At 38.9% G+C, this 21,266-nt stretch overlaps 1 protein-coding gene across 4 annotated transcripts in view; it reads right to left on the bottom strand.

Moving 5' to 3' along the window:
• Positions 1-21,266, bottom strand: part of shroom4 (shroom family member 4) — a 115,391-nt gene that overhangs the window by 30,879 nt on the left and 63,246 nt on the right. For all 4 annotated transcript variants that reach the window (XM_044342399.1, XM_044342401.1, XM_044342400.1 and 1 more), the window contains one exon: positions 18,417-18,568. In XM_044342399.1, the coding sequence (XP_044198334.1) occupies positions 18,417-18,568 (152 nt within the window). The remainder of the gene's footprint in view (positions 1-18,416; positions 18,569-21,266) is intronic.

Genomic DNA, 21,266 nt, shown 5'->3' with positions numbered 1-21,266 from the left:
CTTTTTTTTTTTTCTCACACTGGCAGAAAGACGAGAAAAACAAAGTGTGGTGAAAGAAAGGGAATGTAAGAGAGGATGGGAGGTCTGCAGGATGAATACGAGAATAATTTTAGACAAAAACAATGAGTAGAGCTGACGGATGAAGAGCAGAGAATATCTTAACTTCTATCACTTTCCTTATCGCTCAGATATATTTCTTTTAACACACTTCAGTTAGAGAAATATTATCTGTGAGCTACGACTTTGACATTTGCACTCTCTGCTACTGTTTAGTAATTCTGCTTTTTTTTTTTTTTGCAATTAAAACTTTCTACTCTCCAAGGATGGGACAAACACAAAAACATCTTGCTGGGAATTGCACAAGAATAAAATGGGTTTACTCTGAAGTTTTATGCACTTCCAGGAAAAAATAATTGAAAATTAATTTACTGAAGAGCCAGAGGAGCTCCAGTACACAAGAATTTAGTCTAGTACAAAGCAGCTCTTCTACTCTTGTGATATTTTTTGTACACTGTCCCTTACAGACTATATACATATAATATAAAAATGTGTGTATATATGGGGTTTTCTGGTGGCGTAGGCTTTTAGGACCCTGACCACGTAATCTCAGCGTCTCTGGTTTGAGTCAAGCCGAAGACCGATGTTGCACGCTATCTCGCATCTCTGTCCAGTCATTTCCTGTCGGCTCTCTACTGTATGCTACTTAATAATAAAAAAAAAATCCCCGAATACTCATAAAAAACATGAGCAACAAAAGTAAATAAATAAAATTGTCACACCCGGTCTCTATTAAAAGAAAAAATAAAAATCAGAAGTAAAACACAGTTTGACTGATTTCACGACAGAGTTGAAACTGTAAAAACCGTATTCCTCATTCTTTACAATAAAGTTTAGTTTTGAATGAGGAAAAATGCAGAAATGAAGAGTGTACAGAGAGAGTGTGTAGAGAAGAGTCATTAAATCAGTGAATGGACTCAGTAATGTCATTTACCCGGCAATACTTTTTTAAGTTCGCTAACATTAGACGCCATAAACTGTCGTCGGTCGTAAAAGAGCGAACGAGTCTGCAGCTGCAAAACTCCCGAGTGTACTGAACTGAGAAAGGGTTCGTTTTATAGCTTATGATTTCGGTTTTTTTTCATTTGTAAGAGGAAGGATGTGGTCTTTCTTATTATATTGTCTCACATAAAAGGAGTTTAGTCAGTACATTTACAGGCATAAAATAAATCTGATTAATGTAAGTAACCAAATAAAATGAATGGTCTGATGGAGGCGATTTTCTTTTTTCTCCATTCGGTCACATAAGTGTCTGAAATGATTGTTATTTATGAAATGATTGTTTGTGATGTCTGACAACGTAATAGTTAATAATATTTGAGACTTAATAAATTAGCTATAGTCACGTTAGCTTCACAGATTTCACAATCCTGAAACCTGGAGGTCTCCAGTTCAGACGTGAAAGACTCAACTGGACGTTTTCAACAGCAAAAACAACATAGTTCACTTAATCTTTTCAAATACCACAATGCTACAAAGTGGTGTTTCTATCTCGAGAAAACTGGCTTCGGTGAACACGTTTAACAATCAATAATTCCTTTGTTTAAACAGCCAAGCATTTAGTTTTTTGTATGGCCAACTAAAGGATTTAACATTCATTAGCTACAGCTGATAAAATCTGCATGTGACATTCTCCCTTTCGGTCGGGAAAACAAATGATCGCTGGCTAACAGTAAAAGCATGTATCAATGTCACTGCTCCGTCGTTATTTTGACCAGATTTGAACCCCGTAGAGCAAACATCAAGAAGGTGTGAGTGTCCGACATTAGCGGTGTTGAAGTTTAATCAACCGCACAACGGCACAGACACTTAATAACATGAGAGCCTTAGAGGGCTTCAAAGGATTTCCTGGAGACCCATATCTCCTGCAGACTCTGAGAAGATGTGTGTGTGTGTGTGTGTGTGTGCCCCTGTGTGTGTGTTATGTACATGCATGTGAGCAGATTCCTTGCATTCCCTGTCTTCCCTTCAAAAGGGTGAAGGGTTAACTATGCTAGAAAGCCTAAACAACCTCATCTCCTCCTCCCCCCCCTCTGTCCCTTTGTGTTCGCCTGCAATCAGGACCTATTTGTTTGCTTTATGAGTCTCCTGGACTGTGTGTGTGCGCGTGAGTGCGTGTATGTGTGTGTGTGTGTGTGTGTGTGTGTGTGTGTGTGTGTGTGTCTGCATGCAATCAGACCCCCGTTTGTTTGCCTTGTGGGCCCTCATCACACTTGATTATGGATTTCTGAATGACACCCGCACATGCATTTACTGCTTAGATGCAGACATGTAGTAAATACATGTAGACTGCTTTGACACAGACACACACAAATACACGCACACACACACACACACACAGAGGTTTTGCATACCAGGTAATCAGTACAGTGAGACTAGGCTCATACCAGAGGTCGATGGCAGGAAGGGTGAAGTCCACTTTAGCCTCTGTAGCACAATGTGCTGTTTGTTACTGCTGGATCTCCTGGACTGTGTATATGTATGTGTGTATGTGTGTGTGTGTGTGTGTCCGTAATCAGCCCTCTATTGCTCTTTCTTCCATCCAACTGTCAAGCAAATGTTAAAAAAAAAGGTTTCAGAAACTGACATGTGAATTACACGATGGTCCATCAGCGAATTTCATTGAAGTCACGTCATATATTTATTCAAGTGTATCACGTTTCATCCACAGAGAAAGGTCAGTGTGCTTTACATAAACAAGATGGAAATATGTGTGTGTTCACTTTTAAATCAGCTTAAAATGTCTTAGATTGTTGATTCCAGGGAGTGATAATGAAATGCATTTGAATGGAAGCCGAAGGTGAGACACTTCAGAGATTAAAAATGTTCTTTTCCTACATGCTTTTGTAAATGTTTTACCAGAAGATGAACGTTTTGTAAAATAGCCGTGTTTTGGATGAGCCAGATGTCTGGTGTGACACACAAACAAAATTAAAACATAAAACTAAAACTGCAGTTTAAGTTGAAGTACTGAAAGCAGTTGAAGTGGTTGTTGAAATTGAGGCTTTGAAAGTAGGTACACTGGCAATTAAAATCCAAGCACAGAATGAACCTGAAAAACAGCTGTCACTTCAAGTGTTAAGTGCTGAAAGAAGTTGACTTGGTAGTTTAAGTTTAAGCAACGAAAGTAGTTGTAGTGTCACCTGAGGTGAAAATCCAGCTGAAACAGAAGTACTGAAAGAAAGTTGAAAGTGGGTAAATTGGAAGTTAAAATCCAAGCACAGAATGGACCTGAAGTGTCCACTGAAGTGAAAGGCATTGAAGCGTCACTGGAGGAAAAAATTTTTTCCTAAAAGGAGCTAAAGTGAAGCAGTGAAAGGAATTGAAGCGTCACCTGAAGTGAAAGTCCAGTTGAAACAGAAGCACTAAAAGAAAATGATGTGAAGCTTTGAAAGTAGGTAAAATGAAAGTTAAAATTAACCTGAAGTGTCTGTTGAGCACTGATAGGAGTTGAAGAGTCAGTGGAAGTGAAAGTGTTGAAAGGAACAAAAGTGTCAGCAGGAAAAGAGTTGTAGCCCTTAAAAATTGTTGAAATATCAGTTAATGTGTGACAGTAACAACAGCTGGAAGTACCAGTAAGTGCTGAAAGCAGTTGAAGTGTCAGTTAAACTGAAAAAGGAGCAGGAGCGTTTTAGTTTAAGCGTGTGTGCTGGAAGAAGTTACGCTTCCTTCGAATGTCGGTTGAAGTGGACACACTGAGAGAAGTCAGTGTCCGTTGATGTTAAAGCACTGAAAGGTGTTGAAGTGATAAATCGGTTGTATCAGTTCAAAGTGTTTCCCTCAGTTCAAGCAGTAGTTGAAATGTAGAAAAATGAAAATCAGCTGATGTATTGATTACAAGAGAAGAACAATGACTGGGAAGAAGGAAACAACCATGAGATGCATTTTTCCAGAACTGATTATCTTTGACGAGTTATTTAAGTTCTGCATCAACTAACGACCGCATGACCTCCTGTTCAAAGTAACTTGTGATGCGACAAAATGCATTTCCGTCACTATTGTTTTTTTCCTCAAAGACAATTAAAAACATGACAATGACGATGTCTAACTGAAATTTCCTGTTTCAATTCAGATTTTCTACAGTGGTCATAAAACTATCGACACGTCTGCGTGTTTGTGTGCATGTGTGAGCTTTGTGATTTTGTTTGTGGGTCGTTCTTTATCTCTTCCTGGATGCCAGAGGGTGACAAATAGATTTGTCAACTCTGACCTTTATGTCGCGACCTCTTTCCTCACTCCTGACCGAAGGTTTGTTTCTTCTCCACCAGCTGTCAACAAAAAGTATTTTCCTTTAACTTCTCTTAATGCTCCTTTTCTTCAGCTGTTTTCTTCCTCTCATTCCTTCATTTTCCTTGTTAAATCTCATTGTTTGTTAATTAATGCACTAATCAATCAGCTACCAATATTGATCAGACAACAAACCCTTTCAAATATAACCTTACATACAGTGAGACCTGTGGTGAAAACATCATGTTTAAATGGAAATAAGTATGATTTTTGTTAATTCTCCAATCCTACAACTTTCACTTTGGACTAAAGAAAATACATAAATGTTAATGTAACATCAAACGTTGTTGTTCCAGTGTGTTGATGATGATGATGAAGAACATGAGGAGCGTGTGAGGTTACGGGGTAAAAGAGAACTTCCTCTCTCTTTTTCTTTACACCGCTGATTTAGCATCCTGACACTTAACGTCCTGGTTTGTCTTCTATTATACAACACAGAAACATCTTTTTGACATGTGTGTGTGTGTGTGTGTCCGAGTTAGCCTCAAGGAATTTGTGTGTATCTGAGACGGCCGCTGTGTGTGTGTGTGTGTGTGTGTGAGAGGAGTCAGACCAGTGTCGTGTATCATGGAGTCGCAGTTTAATGGGCCAGTTAATAAAAACCAGGCCAGAGGAGACAGATAAACTGTAGCAGACCACACGCGTAGAGGACAGACACACACACACACACACACACACACACACACACACACACAGTGTCAGAGCTGCAACTAGTGATTATTTGCTATATTGGTTTATTTATTTATCTTTAAGTCTATAAAAATGTCAAAACATAGTGAAAAATGACCATCCAAGAGCACTAGTTGACATCTTAAAAGTCTTGTTTTGTCTGATCAACACCCGAAATGATTCAGTTAACTATCATACAAGACTGGAACCAGTAAATATTTGTGAATTTCTCAACTAGTGTAATTATCTTTTCAGCTCTGCACTGTATACATACACAAAAACAATTCACCAGGTGAAGTTAAAGTGATCTAAGTCTAATGTTTGAGCACAAAAATAAAAGAAAACCAGTGGATTAGCAGGAATCAAATCACTAGGGAAGTTTGGAAAGTTTTAAATCATAAATAATTTCAACTTTTTGGTGTGTTGGAGTGTTTTTACGTAACATTTTGAAAGGCTGTAGCTTCACGTTAATGCTGCAATAATCAATATTTCTATATTAACAATGGCTCAAATGACTACGTGTGATGTGAAAGGAGTCACTCGCAGTGATAAAACCAGAGAGAATCATCACAAAATCTGCAGCTACCTTTAGCTTTTTAGTGTCTTTCAGCACATTGTTTCGGTTTATGCTGCTAACATATTTAGCAGCAGAAAGCAGCTGTTTTCACCAAAAAACCCAAAAACATAAACTGACTGGACACTTCCTGCCCAGCACCAAACAACAAGACAAAACTAGTGACTAGCTGATGAACATAGAGAGCCAGATATTTAAAAGACCAAAAAGCTAAAAGGTGAGTGAATACTGGACTTCCTGGACTGGACTGCTTATTTTGTTCTGTTCCTGCTGGATGTGTAAACAGGAGACACGACGGCCATTAGGGCTGCAAATAACAATTATTTTCATTATTTCAGTAATCGTTTTGTCTATAAAAAGCCTCGAAACAGTGAAAACCGCTGACTCCAATTTTCTCTGCTTATTAGGTTACAGTTTCAGTCTGTCAGCGGCTTTGATCAACACCAACTTAACTGTCCGTTATGTTGCACGCTGTCTGAGTCACGTCAAACCAAAGACTTACCTTCATCACACTTGACGAAACACCGAGACTTTATTACTTTATTATATAGAGACCTTTATCATACAGGGATCCATTTCTAGATTTAGAGACTCGTTTTGCACACTTTTTCTCACCCCTCTGAACTGCCAACCTCACTTTTCTGTCCCTTCGGCTACCACCGCCTCCGTTTCTCTTCATCCTTTAAACATTTAACATGTTTCAACAGACGAGTAACCGACTCATTGAAACACAGAAGCACAAATTCTTTAATTCTGTCCACAACGTCAATATTTCAACCTAAACAGCGTCACAACCGAATCGGAGCTTTAATCAGACCCAGAACAGTGTATGCATATATGTGTGTGTGTGTGTGTGTGTTTGTGTGAGGAAGAGGTCTTGAGGAATGCTAAGAATGTCTATTGTTCGGTTTGGGAAGGAGTGATGGGGGGCAGACTATTGTATTTCATGGTTCTTGGCACCGCAGACCTCAGTCTTGCCCCGGTCTCCAGGGACCCTGTGTTACAAAAATCTAAACAACGGGATGTGTGTGTGTGCACATTTTGTCCATCCATCTGTCTGCAGTGAAATTATAAACAATCACATGAAAGCGTGTGTGTGTGTGTGTGTGTGTAGGCCCACAAATCTCTTTGTGACAGTCTGAAACGAGCGTCTACTAAAAAGAAAAACACAACAAAAAGAGCGAGTCAGCATGCGGACGGAGATGAGCTGGAGCGTCAGAAAGCTCAGCTCTTCCAGGAAAAGATGAAAACAAATGTTTCAAATGAACAAGAACAAACAAACTGTGCAATTGAGCGGCGCTGCTGAAGCAGCCGACACTCACCGGCCAACGCCGAGGCCTAAACCAGAGACAGATTACAGAAGAGGAGAGACTCAAACCCAGACATGACTGCATCTGACTGAGGTGGACCACTTATGTGACGACAGGGTTTCCCCCAGGAAACTGGTTAGTTTTGGTTTTTCACATATCAGCACCCGCTTATGACGGACTGAGCTGTTTGTCTTCGTTTTCCAACAAAGCTCAGATCCTGATATCAATGTAGTCATTAAATATCATCTAGATGACGCTTTACAGAGTCACTCGTTAAATATGTGGTCTTTGTTGCCTGGTGCACTGCAGGATCACTGCTAGTTTTCCCTGATTTTCTATTTCATATAAATATGATCAATTCTTCTGATGTTACAGAATGATGTACTTTATTTGGACGACCAGACATCCTGGACAAGGACTGGGCATCCATTTCTATATTTTCAATACTTGTGCTGATAAGATGCTCAAGTTTTGGCACTGATACCAAAACAATACTTTTTTCTAGGCATGCAACTAATAATTACTAACTAGTTATTTCCTGGATTAATCAATTAATCATTTAATCTATTAAATGTTAAAAAAACTAGTGAATAAATGGCATTTATGATTTCTCAGAGGCTATGGTGATGTCTTCAATTTGGGAAGCAGGAAAAACATCAAATGATGCGATTTTTGCTTGCAAAATGATTGAAACGATTAATTGATTTTCAAAATAGTCGCCGTTTTTTGTCTATCTAATCTAAAATAATAATCTTGTTGTTATACATGCACCTTTTTTCTTCATTCAGCAAAAGAAACCAAAGTTGAATGTTGTCTAAACACGAGCAGCTGCGCACAAATTGTTGAAATTTGGATTTAAATGAGGAGTTGGATGATCATAGAAAGAAGATAACAAATCTGATCCGAGATTCAATTCTAGTTTCTGATATTCCGATATATATTTTGCTTGGTATCAACAAAGTAAATTATTCTTTATCCTAGAAAAAGCAATCACAGAGAGATTAGATGATGACTTGCATTTGATTGCTCCAAAATCCTGAATTTTGTGAGTAATTGTGACAATAAATAAAGCGTGATTGTACAGTTCTACAGACGCACGGCCCGTTTCTTGGCTCAGATTTGGTGAGAAACCGATGCTGGTGGATGGTTTCACCATGTTTCCAAAACAGACGGCATCTTTTTCAAGCTGGACAACAGGAGGAAGAGCGACAGCCCTGCAGTTCGTCTAATCAGGTTTAATGGGAGTAAAAGTCCATTCCTGTTGCCTGTTTTTTTAATGTTGTTTGTACTCATGAGTCATTACATCTGATAAAGACCTCGTGTTACTGTCTGGAATATGTCAAAATATTTTACCTAAAACTCTCAACTTTTCTCTTTCACTTTCTCTGTTTTCAGTCTTTTATCTCCTCTCCGTCCATCCTTCCTCAAAAAAAAAAAAAACCTGTTTATTTTCATGTGTAGCAGATGAAAGAACAAGCTGGGATGAAAGAGCTTTGTCAAGAAGTCCTGTTTATCCTGTCAAACCCTCAAACACGATATCCAACCTCTCTTGTAATTATCATTGTTATTCACTCCTCCTGCCACGTACTGGAACTGCAGCCTGTTTCTGACTCTCTGCCATGTTTTCTGCTGTGTTGCTGTGTAATCTCATGTTTCTATTTTACTCTAAACATTCCTTTTCATCTGCTACTGAATATAAGTTAGATTTTCTTCCAAAGTGAGATTTCAACCGTCTGCAGAAAGTGACGTGAAAAGATTTATATCACAAAAACAAGTCACCAATCAAATGTTGGTAAAATATGCAAGTGGATGGTAGATTTATGCACAAAAAACCAATGGTAATCTACTGAGTGGCTGGTAAAATGTGAACAGTCACTAGCTATTTGGCAGGTGGACAAAAAAGTTAATTTTGCATCCTGCACAAAGATAAAACTGATCTTTATTAATGAGTAGGAGGTGAGCTGAGGCTCAGGTTGGCAATTTGAACCACTTAATATGCAACTAAATATGAAACAGACTCAGATCAGGTCTGACTGTCCTCAAGTCCCTCTGGATCAGTCCATCAAATATATATATATATATATATATATATATATATATATATATATATATATATATATATATATATATACCTACATACACATACTTTATATATAGGCATACCGACATGCTCGTACAGCCCCTTAAAAAACAAATAAATAAATAAAATGAAACAAAATTTTTTAAAAAACAACAAAAAATCTTTTTTTTAAAACAATAACTAATAAAAGAAGGAAAATAACAATAAAATATCAATAAAATAATAACAAAAATAATAATAATTTTCTAAAAAAGAAAGAAAAAAGGATATGGTCCCTTTAAAAAAAAAACAACAAAATTATGTGCATTGGTTTTTCGGGTTTGGTTTACAGCTGCAACGATTAGACGATTAATCGATTAGTCAATCGACAAAATATTAACAGGCAACTATTTTGATAATCAAATAGTGATTTTAGTTATTTTTAAGCAAAAAATGGCAAATATTTGCTCATTCAAGCTTCTCAAATGTCAGGATTTGATGCTTTTCTTTGTCATACATGATATAAACTGAGTATCTTTGGACTGTTGATCGGATGAAACAAGACATCTGGATACTCCAGCTTGGGCTTTGGGAAATTAAAAATGGGCATTTCTCACTATTTTCTGGCATTTTATAGACAAAACGATTATCATCTCATCTCTTTAGCTCATTTCAATCAGTATAAAGCACTAACAAAGTCTATTCTGTATATATAGACTACTGTATGTAGTTTACGAACGCCACCTTACAGGGTTCATGTCAGAAACGGCCCGTCTATACAGTATAAACACGCACATACATGCACACCTGCATTTAAAGAGCCATTTCCTATTCCATCAACAGCGGTAAATAAACTGCTGCTCTTTTGTTCGCTTCCCATAGAAGCTGCTTCTTTTCACACACATACACACCAGCGTTTTTCACCAACGCATTAAGCCGGACAGGAAGCAGAGATGGGAAACTTTGAGGAGAACAGGAAATGATGCAAAAGTCGAAGAATGTCCTTCTGGCTCGTCCATTGCTGCCCACCGAGAGAACCACAAACACACACACACACACACACACACACACACACACACACACACACACACACACACAGAGTACAGTTCACAAAAGGTTTGTGAAAACAGGAAGTACTATAGGAGAAACATTTCCGGGTCGAGGCAACACAACATCCCCGACATTCTTTCCCTTCCAGAAATATATCGGAAAAATCATCACTCACTTAAAAACACCCATCCAAAAAATGTAAAGAGACAGAAATACTCCTGCTGTTCAAGCCGCGGTGACAAAACTTTGAAAACGAGGGCGGAGGCCTAAGAGGTCAAGCGGAGCGGCAAACTTAAAAGGGGGGTCACTGTACTTATCAGAGCTAATCAAGGCTAAAAACTGCTTTTCCTTTCAGTGCTGTGGGAAAAGTATGCGTCAATGTGTGGATGTATTTCTCATTGAGTATCTGTGAATGATGGACGATGTGTAGAGCAAGTAAAAACACATTAATTAAGTCTTAAAGGTTGATTTGTAGGCAAAAAAACTCCTATTCACTGTGTTAAGAAGCTGCAGATATGTGTTTAAACTTGATGAGTCAATCAACATTTGAAGTGTGTCAGCGTTTCCACGCCAACAAGATACGACCACAGAGGATATTTTGGTTTGCTGATGTCATGTGACATGGTTCCCATACAGAACAAAACTATGACTCATTAGGACAGAGTGTGGTTAAATGTCAAACGTTATAATGAAACTGTTTTCTGTGGTAGTTCTGTGCTCCATATGTTTGTATATGACATATGAAATGACATCACATGCATCATATTAGTGAAATGATTAGTTGGTTATTTATCATCAAGGCTGGAAGATATTTGAAGAGTCTAAGATGCTTTTCTCTGTTTTATATCAGTGAGAATTGAACATCTTTGGTTTTCTGACTGTTGATTGGACGAAACAAGTTGTTACACAACAAGTTATTATTGGCATTTTTTCATTTCAAGACTTTAAGTTCATAAACTAAACAATTAACTGATCACAAATATGTTTCACAGATAAATCAATAACAGAAATAATCGAGATTGTTGTAGTATAACGTTGAATGATTCTGTATCCATTCGGGAAGGATAACATACAGAACACAGTGAATGGATGTTCATATAGTATAAAAGTGTGCAAGGGTTCATTTTAGAGCTGCAACGATTAATCGATTAACCGATTAGTCGATTGACAGAAAATGACTCAGCAACTATTTTGATAAATGATTAATCGTTTTAGTCATTCTTTAATCAAAAATGCTAAAAATTTGCTGCTGCAGCTTCTAGAAAATGAGACTTTGACTGTGTCATAAATGACAGTAAACTTAATATCTGTTGCTCAAATAAAACAAGACATTTGAAGACGTCAACATGAGCTCAAAGAAATTATAACCGGCTTCTGATATTTTATAGACAATAATAATTGAGCAATTAATTGATTAATCAGAGAAATTATCTGTAAATTAATTGATAATGAAAAAGTTAGTTGCAGCCCTGGTTCATTTTATGTGATTCTGATGATTTATGTGTGGAATTCTGGGAAATGAAGTCCTTAAACTTCCAGTGCTGCTTGCTGCCACTAAAGTGTGAGTTTATCAAGCTTTAAACATGAATCGATGTGGCACTTTCCTTTAACAAGCACCTCCTGTTTGTATTGTTCTCTGTAGTTTAGTTCAAGGAGCCTGCTTTAGTTGGTGGTTAACTGGTCTTAATTAAGAGACAAACACAACACTAGATAACAGCAGTGTGGCTCCTCTTCATCAACTGGTTTGCTTAAAAGCCTTTAGAGCATCAGTCCTGATATAAAAACCAAAATGGATCTAAACACATCGCTGGCTTCTCCCTGCACTGAACTGCTGGGCAGGACAGTAAATTCCTGTGGTTTTCCAAATTTAGCTTACAGGCTTCCCTTTAGGCTGCATGTCTTTCAGCAGTACAGACTCTGACTGGCGTAGGTTTATATCTAAAGCATCCGCACTGACTTAAGTGATGGAGGGAACCAGCTAAGTACATCTTACATCTTGTTATATCTTTCTATGAGTCAAGACACATGAGATTTAAGTGTTTTTCATTACCAGTGTAACACGACTCCTTGTACTAATATGATGGAAACCTTTCAGAGACAATCTACCCTTTTATAAATCCAATATAAGCCTCCACACCAAAGCTTCCCAACCAGAATTTAGTAGAAAACTCACACAAAAGAGTCATTTTCCAGCCTTGCTAAACTTGAACAAATCATCATCTCTGAGCGCCAATTCCACATTTCCTTCCTCTGCGTTTACATCATATAATTAAATCCACTGTGTACATTTTTCCTTAACTTCTCCCCAGCTTTAAAAAAAAAAAAAAAAAAAAGCCCATTTATTCAGAAATACAGTAAAATACTATACAGGAGGAACCCCGCTGAGTAATTTCCTGATGTTTCTGAGACAAGCGTATTGGGTATAAGAAATCCATGTAGCTACTCTCCATCTCAGTTAAGGTTAAGTGAGTTTTAATTGAGCTTAGAATAACAGAAAAAGGCACACACTCATATTTCTCACACTTGAAAAAAAAAATACATGTACACACACACACACACAAGCACGTACATAAAAAAAAAAGCATACGAGGTGGAGCTCCAGAAATGTTGAACACTGTTTGGCAGGCTGCCATCTTGGTCCCGCCAGGTAGCGGTGGTGAAGAAAGAAGGGAACCAAAGGGTGCGTGAGATATAGCTACACAAACATTCATTACAAGTAAAAATGAACGGACGGAGCCAAAGAAATACAGTTTTTTTTCACTTCAGGTGACATAAAACTAAAGCCAAGAAAGAAAAAAAAGGGCAAAAAAGTGGAAGACGTGGATGGTAACGGCTGTTTTTAAGGGTGAAAACTGTGTTTTTCACTAACTAATCCTAAAGCTAAGTATGAGAAAAACTATCTTAGTTTTAGCTTATCAAGGAAACAAGCAACAACTCCATGAAGATTGTTTTAACTCACTCATAAACCCACTAATTCATGTTTAAAAAGGTAGTAAATGCAAACGCCAACCTGCGCCATATGTAGGTAAGGAAACTGAGAGCAGATGTCGATGTTGTAAAGGCAACGAAGAGCAATAGTTTCTGATTTTTTTACACTGGAACCATCTGCTAAGTCATGAGTTTTACACCTGCAATTTATCTGTTTTTTACGCCCATTTTGAGATAGAAAAAAAGTCTAGGCGACGTCACACAACCAACAAACAAACACAATAAATACTTCTCTACGGTATTCAACAAAAAATGTGTCCTGGTTTACTTAAAAGTATTACATTTTCTTTTTAATTAAAATATAAATCCTAAAAAACTACTTTAAAAAAATGCACTTGTGTAACACTTAGCTTGATTTACGTTTGCTCAGAACTGGATCTTGTGACGTAAAATGTGTTTATAGTTGTTGGAAGACGGAGTGAAAAGCTGACGGTCGAGTAAAGACGTTCGTTGTGTTGAAGTTGGTTGATTAACTAAAAAGTGACAGAAATTGTGTCAATAATGAAAAAGAAAGTGCAAACCTTGGCTGCTTTCTCACCTCGGCACAGCTGGTCAATCATGAAGTAGGTGTGAATGTCGGCTCGTTGGTGTCGGAAAGTTACAGAAATATCCGGCCGTCTTACAGGTGTGGGGGGGGGGGGGGGGGGGAGGAGGTTTCTGAAGCTATCTGATCATCCCACAACGTCTGAGAGAGTATATCAGCTGCATGTGGTCTAAATGTCAGCAGATATTTCCAGTATTTGCTTGTCAGTGGTGACGTTAACGTGTCTACATCTGCATAGGCGGCTTTACCCGAATCAGCATTTCTCAAGTTGACTCTCCAGTTGAGTCACCAGTCGACTCGACATTATTAATGATGTTTATTCATCTCACATGATGAGAGACGCTTTTATCTTTCATGCAATTTCCCAAATCATAGAGTCACAAAGTATCCACTCAAGCTTTGTGCTTTTGAAACTAACTGTAATCTGGCCAAACGTGACTCCTGATCGTCCGAGCAGATGCTGCTTTTTTTTTTTTTTTTTTTGAATGAATGTCAGAAGAGGAAAGAAAAACAAAGAGGCTTTGTGTTGTGTCTGTTTTTATATCACATTGACATTCAAATCCACCAGTTAGCTAACCTGCTCCGGTTAATTCAGCCTCCAAGAAATGTTTATCACACAGACACACACGCACCATGCCGTGCTTTTACTCCGGTTTTTTATGTTTCTAACGACCTACTGAGTCAGAAAAAGAAACAAAGATACCCATCTATTCACATGCCATCTCTGTGCTCTGTACCAACACTCCCCTTGTGTTATTAAAAGAGGTGGGAACGACTTTTGGCTTTTGACTAAGGGCCTTTTCCACTGTTAAAACCATACAAGCAGAGCCAAGTGTGCAAATGTGAGCATTTCATCATCGCTGAGCATGCAAAGTGAGAGCGTGTGTGTGTGTGTGTGTCGTCTGGCGTCCGACTCCTACGGTACCTTCCAGCTAATGACTAAAACCAGACTGGAGGAGGCTGTGACGTGATTGGCAGGGAGTCAGGGTCAAAGTGCGACGGCTACTCTGCCCAATAAACGGAGCAGAGATCTGTGATTAGTGTCAGTGACTTGTCGATTAAAGTGTGTTTTTATTCGTGCGCGGGTGGCCGTGGTTAGGGAGCGCGCCTGCCAAAATATAAATAACAGCTCAATACAGGCATAGAGACACAAACCACAGAGAAATACACACATTCATTCATATAAACTCAACTCACAAGGCTTCATTTGCTGTTGTAGTCACTCCCGGTCTGGTGTTTTTCAAGTTTTTATCTTCATAGCAGGATTTATGAGTTTATAACATATTAGATAATGTAAAATATGATCTAATCAAGCTGAAAATGATAAGAAAACCATTAGCTGTTTAACAAGGTTTTTTTTTAAAGCAGAAACACCCAAAAAAAAATATCACACGTTCCAGCTTCTCAGTGTTAATATTTGCTGGTTTTCTTCCTCCGTGTTATTAAATATATGAAATATATGAAATATATGAAATATCGTTGGGATTCGGTCACAAGAAGAAACTTTAATAAGTCATGTTGGACTTGGAGAAACAGCGATGTGCGCTAGTTTCTGATATCTTATTGGCTAAACAGAATTTTTCTGCAAATGAATCAATAACAGAAATAACACTTAGTTGCACACCTGTAGCATCCCTGTAAAGTTGACATTGCTGATACTAACGAAAAGTAATTTTTATTAGTTTTTTACATCATTCACTAAGAAATTTTATGTAATAATTCTGCATGAGGAAAGGATACTTTGAAAGATGCTGTGTTTTTTTTTTTTTTTTTAAAAAACTGAAAATTATGAGTAAAAAGAGAGGAACAACTGTCATTCTTACATGTGTAGCACATACACAAACATGTCTGCACACACACACACACACACACACACACACACACACACACACACACATACACACAGCACTGGGAAAGCCCCGAACAGTCAGACATGCAGTACATACCAGACACTGACACACACACACACAGACGATTTAACTGGGTGGGATGCTCATAACTAGTAGCAATCCTATATCCATCCATGTCTGTTTTTCTGTCTGTAAATCTGTGTAAAAATGCATTTGTACTGTGTGTGTGTGTGTGTGTGTGTGTGTAAATGCTGGTTCGTGTGTGTCTAACAGCATTAGACAGGGGTCTGCCTGCCTGCTGCAGAAAACAGGAGCAGAAACCCGGCAACGTTCTGACTGCTGGACGGCCGATCTGGTTTCAAAGCCAGAACAAGACGCTCCGCTGCCAAACAGCTGTCTGGAGCTGTCCGAAAAAACACAAAGTATTAGTTGTAACACCACTAAAAATCTCCCAGTACAGTCTGAGTAAAGCTGAGTAAGCCTCTTTCACACATCGTTCCCAGTAAATTACTGGGATAATCTTTCAGGCGGCGCTGGTGATTTTCATTGTTCGCTACATTCAGGTACATTTATGTCTCGCGACCTTTTTTCCACACGTGCCGCGGCGATGTCGGTAATAGGTGGGGCGAGGGAAAGTCCAGCAAAACGCCATAAAACTCAAGAGAAGAAGAAGACGATTGGTCAAGGCCGGATGTACGTGTACACAGCGGAAGACGTTTCTTGTTATTTTCAGGAACATGGCGGACGAGGAGTTGTTTATTCAACAAGTTTGTGAGACAAATCACCCATGAAACTGTTAGCGAGGCAACCAAATTCAAATATGTCGTCAGCAGAGTCTTGTGATTGGCTCGCTCGCTCCACGTGAAAGTGTCAACACAGCCGTGCCAGCGTTTTCCCTGAAACGTTACGAGGTCTTGAGGTGGGAAATTGGCGGTACAGATTTCCCTGAATATCATGACTCCACGCAGGAAATGTTCCTGAACATTTCAGAGATAAACTGCAAGTTGCTTTACAGAAAAGTAGCAACGTCATGTTGGTAGAAAGGTTGAGAAAAATGACAACGCAGATGGAAAAGTGAAGGTTTTTATCTCTTCTACTGATGTAAAATATGATTTAAAACACTTGAATTTGCTGCACGTTCACCTACATCCACTGAGTGTCACCAGCACGAGGTAAACTGGAGCGTTAAATGATTAAAAATACTCAAATTAAACTGTAAACACGACTAAAAGTGATCTAAAAATATCCAAAAGCTCCAGGCTGATGAAGTTCTCCTCACAAAAGTTTTTATTGTTTAGTATTTTTTGCTTGTTTTGGTTGGCAGGTATATCAGGTAAACTGATGCACATGTACAGTACATAATGTGCTAAATAACCCAGAAAAAAAACAAAGTTTGTCATCTAGATTAGGTCATTTTGTTAGTTTTTAGTTCTCTAAATAAAGAAAGGGAAATAAACATCACATTTAAATGATAAGAAACTCTCTAAACTGAGAATATCAGTGCAAGATCAGCTTCTCTGCTCCCAAATAAATCCAGCTGATACGCTGCTAAAATCTGACCTCAGATCTGCGGGGGGAGTTTTCACACAACACCCTAAAAGTCCCTGCTTAGACGCCAACTGGACTTAAGTTCGCAGAGGAAATATTCCTGCCATTAGTTCTGCTTCCTGAGCCAAAATACCAACAACAGACAGGGGAGGTGCAGGGGTGGGAAATACTGTCGGAACAACTAACTAATTCTTCTCCTGTTGCCAACCGGTGTCGTGTTGCCCCCACAAGCGAGGTAATTAAGAGAATGTTAAGCTGCAATAAATTAAGATTAAAGCTGCTTTAATCAACATTTTGATATTAACGATGGATCAAATAACTGTGTGTGTGACGTGAAAAGGGAGTGGATCACCCACAGAGAGTTATCACCTCACTCTGCAGCTCCTCTCAACAGATTTTAACATGCTTTCAGTTTTAAAATGAGACAGATTTTACAACTTTTTTTTTTAGCTTTTCCATGGCTTCATATCTGACGGTACTGCTGTAGTATAATCCGAAGCAACTATAAATGTTATGACATGGGAAATCTGTTTTTGTTGGACGCTCACAGCGATTTTGCAGTTTTTATTTATATATTTTTTTTTACAACCGAACAGACACATCACGTTTCTCTCAATTAATCTTTCGGGAATCTTAAGATCACCGTCCGAAATTTCAGAAAGTTTCCAGTGAAAGACAAGTTTTCACACTTTCCTAACGTTAAAACAATGTCAGTCAGCTGGAAAGTTTCCCTCAGAGATAGATTCCTTAAAATCCAGAGGCCTAATTTGTGTGTTTACTATTAGTCAGACTTACAGACAAGTGTTTATATTCAAAGGTTTTTGTTCAGATTCTGAGTTTCCCCAAAATCTCTACGACTGACTCATAGTCACGGTATTCTTACAGTCATGAGATTAAGACGCAGGTTGCAAAATACTGCATTTTTCCTTCACTTATCACAGGAATTCAACACAGGAAATTAAAATCTATAATTCATCTTGTTATGACTTTTGAGATTCAAATGTTATTCTAAATGACTACAGACACACACACACACACACACAAGCACGTTCACAGATATCTATTCCTCCCTGCTCATCAGAGTTTATCGTGGTCTCTCTTGACACCCTGCAGGTCAAAGGTTACTTCCTGTGTTACATTCTGCATCTGAGAGCACTGACTTCACACGTGTGTGTGTGTGTGTGTGTGTGTTTGCATGTCTGGAATGACAGACCAGGAAAAGCGTAGTCACCTCGTTCACGTCTCCTCCCTCACCTTCCTTCCCTTACCGTCATAACATTAACACGAATGAAGCGTCAGGTTAAAGAGAAGAAGAAGAAGAAAACAACGGACTAACATCCGTTTCCGGAGAGCAAACGCTCAGATATTTTCTTTGAAGTCGTGAAACTATTTATGAGAAGCATCTGCATGCGTGCAGGCGATCGTGATGATGATGATGATGATGATCGTGTGTCGTGTGGTGCATCTATTTTACATTTACCTCCTGACTGCTAGCTTCAGTATCCTGTACGATCCCTTGATGAGGATGAGCGCTTCCTGTCTGCTGCCGTAGAGGGCGGATCCATTTATGTTAATGAGCTCGTCACCCACTTTTAGCTTCTTGCACTGGGCCGCCTTCCCTCCATCCTCGATCTGGACGTACAGAAGAGACAGAAGATGAATTGCTTGGAGAAAAGTTGGAAGGCAAACAGAAGCACATTCAGAAACAAGCGAATTGTAAAAAGTCATAAGACGCTGCCAAACCGACTCCTTTAAAACCCATTTTTGGAAGCCTTTTTTGTTAAACTGTCTCCGTCTCCATGGCAACGGCGCCCTAAAGTGCATCTCCAAAACAGCCTGTACCAAACAATCCCACAGAAACCCATCACATTCCTCTGTAATAGACTCTGTGTGTGTTTGGCACAGTGGTGACTGCCGGTCACACAGTGGTGAGGCCTTGTGTTGTTAATGCATCGCTGGGATGTTTCAGCACGTTTTTTTTTTTTTTTTTTTTTTTTTAAGGCTGCGAAGGGAGAGAAAAAAAAAACGTTGATGAGCTGTGTGTGTGTGTGTGTGTGCGCGGTGTGGTGTGAGGTTTTGAGTTCGGCCATAAATCACAACAACAGACATGGGAGAAAAAGAGAGAGAGAGAGAGAGAGGATGAAAGGGAAAAGAAAGACAGGAACACACAGATAGACATAGTAACTTAGTGACTGGACCACCGACAGGAAAAAACGCGGGCCAACTGTCATGATGTTACAAAAATTTGCGGTAGATGTGATTATTTTTAAAGATGTTTTGTACTTGCTACTTTGCAGTGGTTTTATCCCCACATATTATATGACGACAAAGTCATGTATTGTTCAAACCAACTGACAGTATTCATAAACTGGCTGCTTTTGCAAGTGGAAGTGAGCTAAAAACATGCAGCAGATATGTTATTATTTGCGTTTTTGCATGTTTGCAGGCTAGCTTTGCTCGTGTACTTAACGCTTCAGGGCAGAGGGTATAAATCAAATGTCCGACAGCGATAAATAACTGCCAAGTTCATCTTAAAATAACTTTCTTATAATAGATCTTATGCAGAAAGTTTTTGTGTCTGGCATGCTGGAATGGTTTGGCGTGGCACGAGTAGAAAAGAAGCACACAAGGGTTTATTTCATAGATGATTAATACCATTTGGGGTTGGCTGTATTAAACGGTTGCCATGGTGTTTCCACCAGCATTTTCCCCTCTGTTAACGATCAACAAATAACAGGTTAGATCATGTTTTTAACTCCTGTTCTCTCGGGTAATGAAGCAGGTTAAAAGCGGGGAAATTACACTCCTGTTTTTAGATATAAAATCCAGGTCAGATCCGCCGTTAACTCGGTGTTAATTCTGATTAAAGACACTTTGGGGGCATATAAGAAGGAACAAATTCCTGTTTACACAGTGTGAAAATGGAGAGCAGACTTGTCCGTTTCCTCCTAACTTCTCTTTCTCTCTCCATCACTCATTCATTCATCCATTCTCTCTCTCTCTGTCTTGCTGCTGCTGCTGCAAAAAAAAAAAAAAATCAAAGGAATGCATGTCATGGAAACACAGGTCCGATTTTACGGTTTCAGGACTTTACAGACACGCAGCGGGGAACTCGGCCTCGTGAGCCAACTCAAACATAAATAGAGATCTTTCATATATTAACTCGTGCTTTCTGCCGTTTTTTTCTGTCGGGGCCCCGATGCTGTCACGAATTCTGGCTTCAAAAGGTTAATATTTGAAAATTTGATCCTGCTATAACACCACACCAAACGTGGAAAAAAACCCTGAAGCATGCAGCCACATTTTGAAGCAGGCCGCTTCATCAGAACTTTTTTTTTTTGGTTTTTGATGTGGGTCGGGTTTTGTGTTTGTGGAAGTCTTAATTTGTCTCCCGTTGGTCGTCTTTTAATCCGGTTTAGGTGGACTGGGATCCGGTTCAAAGCAGATCGGCTCAGTTCGGTTTTATCGGTCATATGTAGGTTACGCAGGGTCAACGGTGCAACAACCTGGCTGATGATTTGACACTGCGGTCTGTCTGTTGAAATGTTCTTACTTGATCAGTTTTGATTTGCATTGGAGCTGCAATGATCAATTAATTGATAGATAGAATCTATTCTGATCATCAAATAATCATTTTAGTAATTTTTTTAAGCAAAAATGCCAAACATTTGCTGGTTTCAGCTTCTAAAATGTGTGGATCTGATGCTTTTCTTTGTCATACATGATAGTAAACTGAATATTTTTGGGTTCTGGACTGTTGATCAGACAAAACAAGACACCTGAATACACCATCATGGGCTGTGGGAAATTATAACGAGCATTTATCAGTGTTTTCTGGCATTTTAAAGACAAATCAGCAGATTAATTGATCAGGATGTGGGGAAAAAGATGTGAATTTGAAGCTAAATGTTTACAAGATTTCATACAGGATTTAAAATCCCAAATCAGCGTCAACATGCTTAAAACATTTCTGTTACACTTGAAACACGTCGCTGATGCCTTGTTTTTTTCCCACCTGCGTTCCACGAAGACCCGCCCTACTCTGCCTCTGATTGGCTGGTGCTCGTTGCCCTTGTTGGTGTGGTCGGTTAGGTTTAGGCAGGAGGAGGAGTGAGATGGTTTGGGTAAAAATATCAGGGTCAGAGCCAATCAGAGGCATCAGAGTCTTTGCAGAACGCGGGTAGGAAATAAATAACGCTTCGCTAATAACACGGGACGAGGCAGAGGTGGAGAATAAAATGATTAAGTGTGCTGACAGAAAGCGATGTGACATGACGTAAAGTGATGTGCGGAAAAGTGACATAATCACCCTGCTGCTAGAGTGCTATTC

The sequence above is a fragment of the Thunnus albacares genome, chromosome 22 (genome assembly GCF_914725855.1).
Source record: "Thunnus albacares chromosome 22, fThuAlb1.1, whole genome shotgun sequence".
In the NCBI taxonomy this organism is placed as follows: domain Eukaryota; kingdom Metazoa; phylum Chordata; class Actinopteri; order Scombriformes; family Scombridae; genus Thunnus; species Thunnus albacares.
This window is presented reverse-complemented; position numbering and strand designations above follow the sequence as displayed.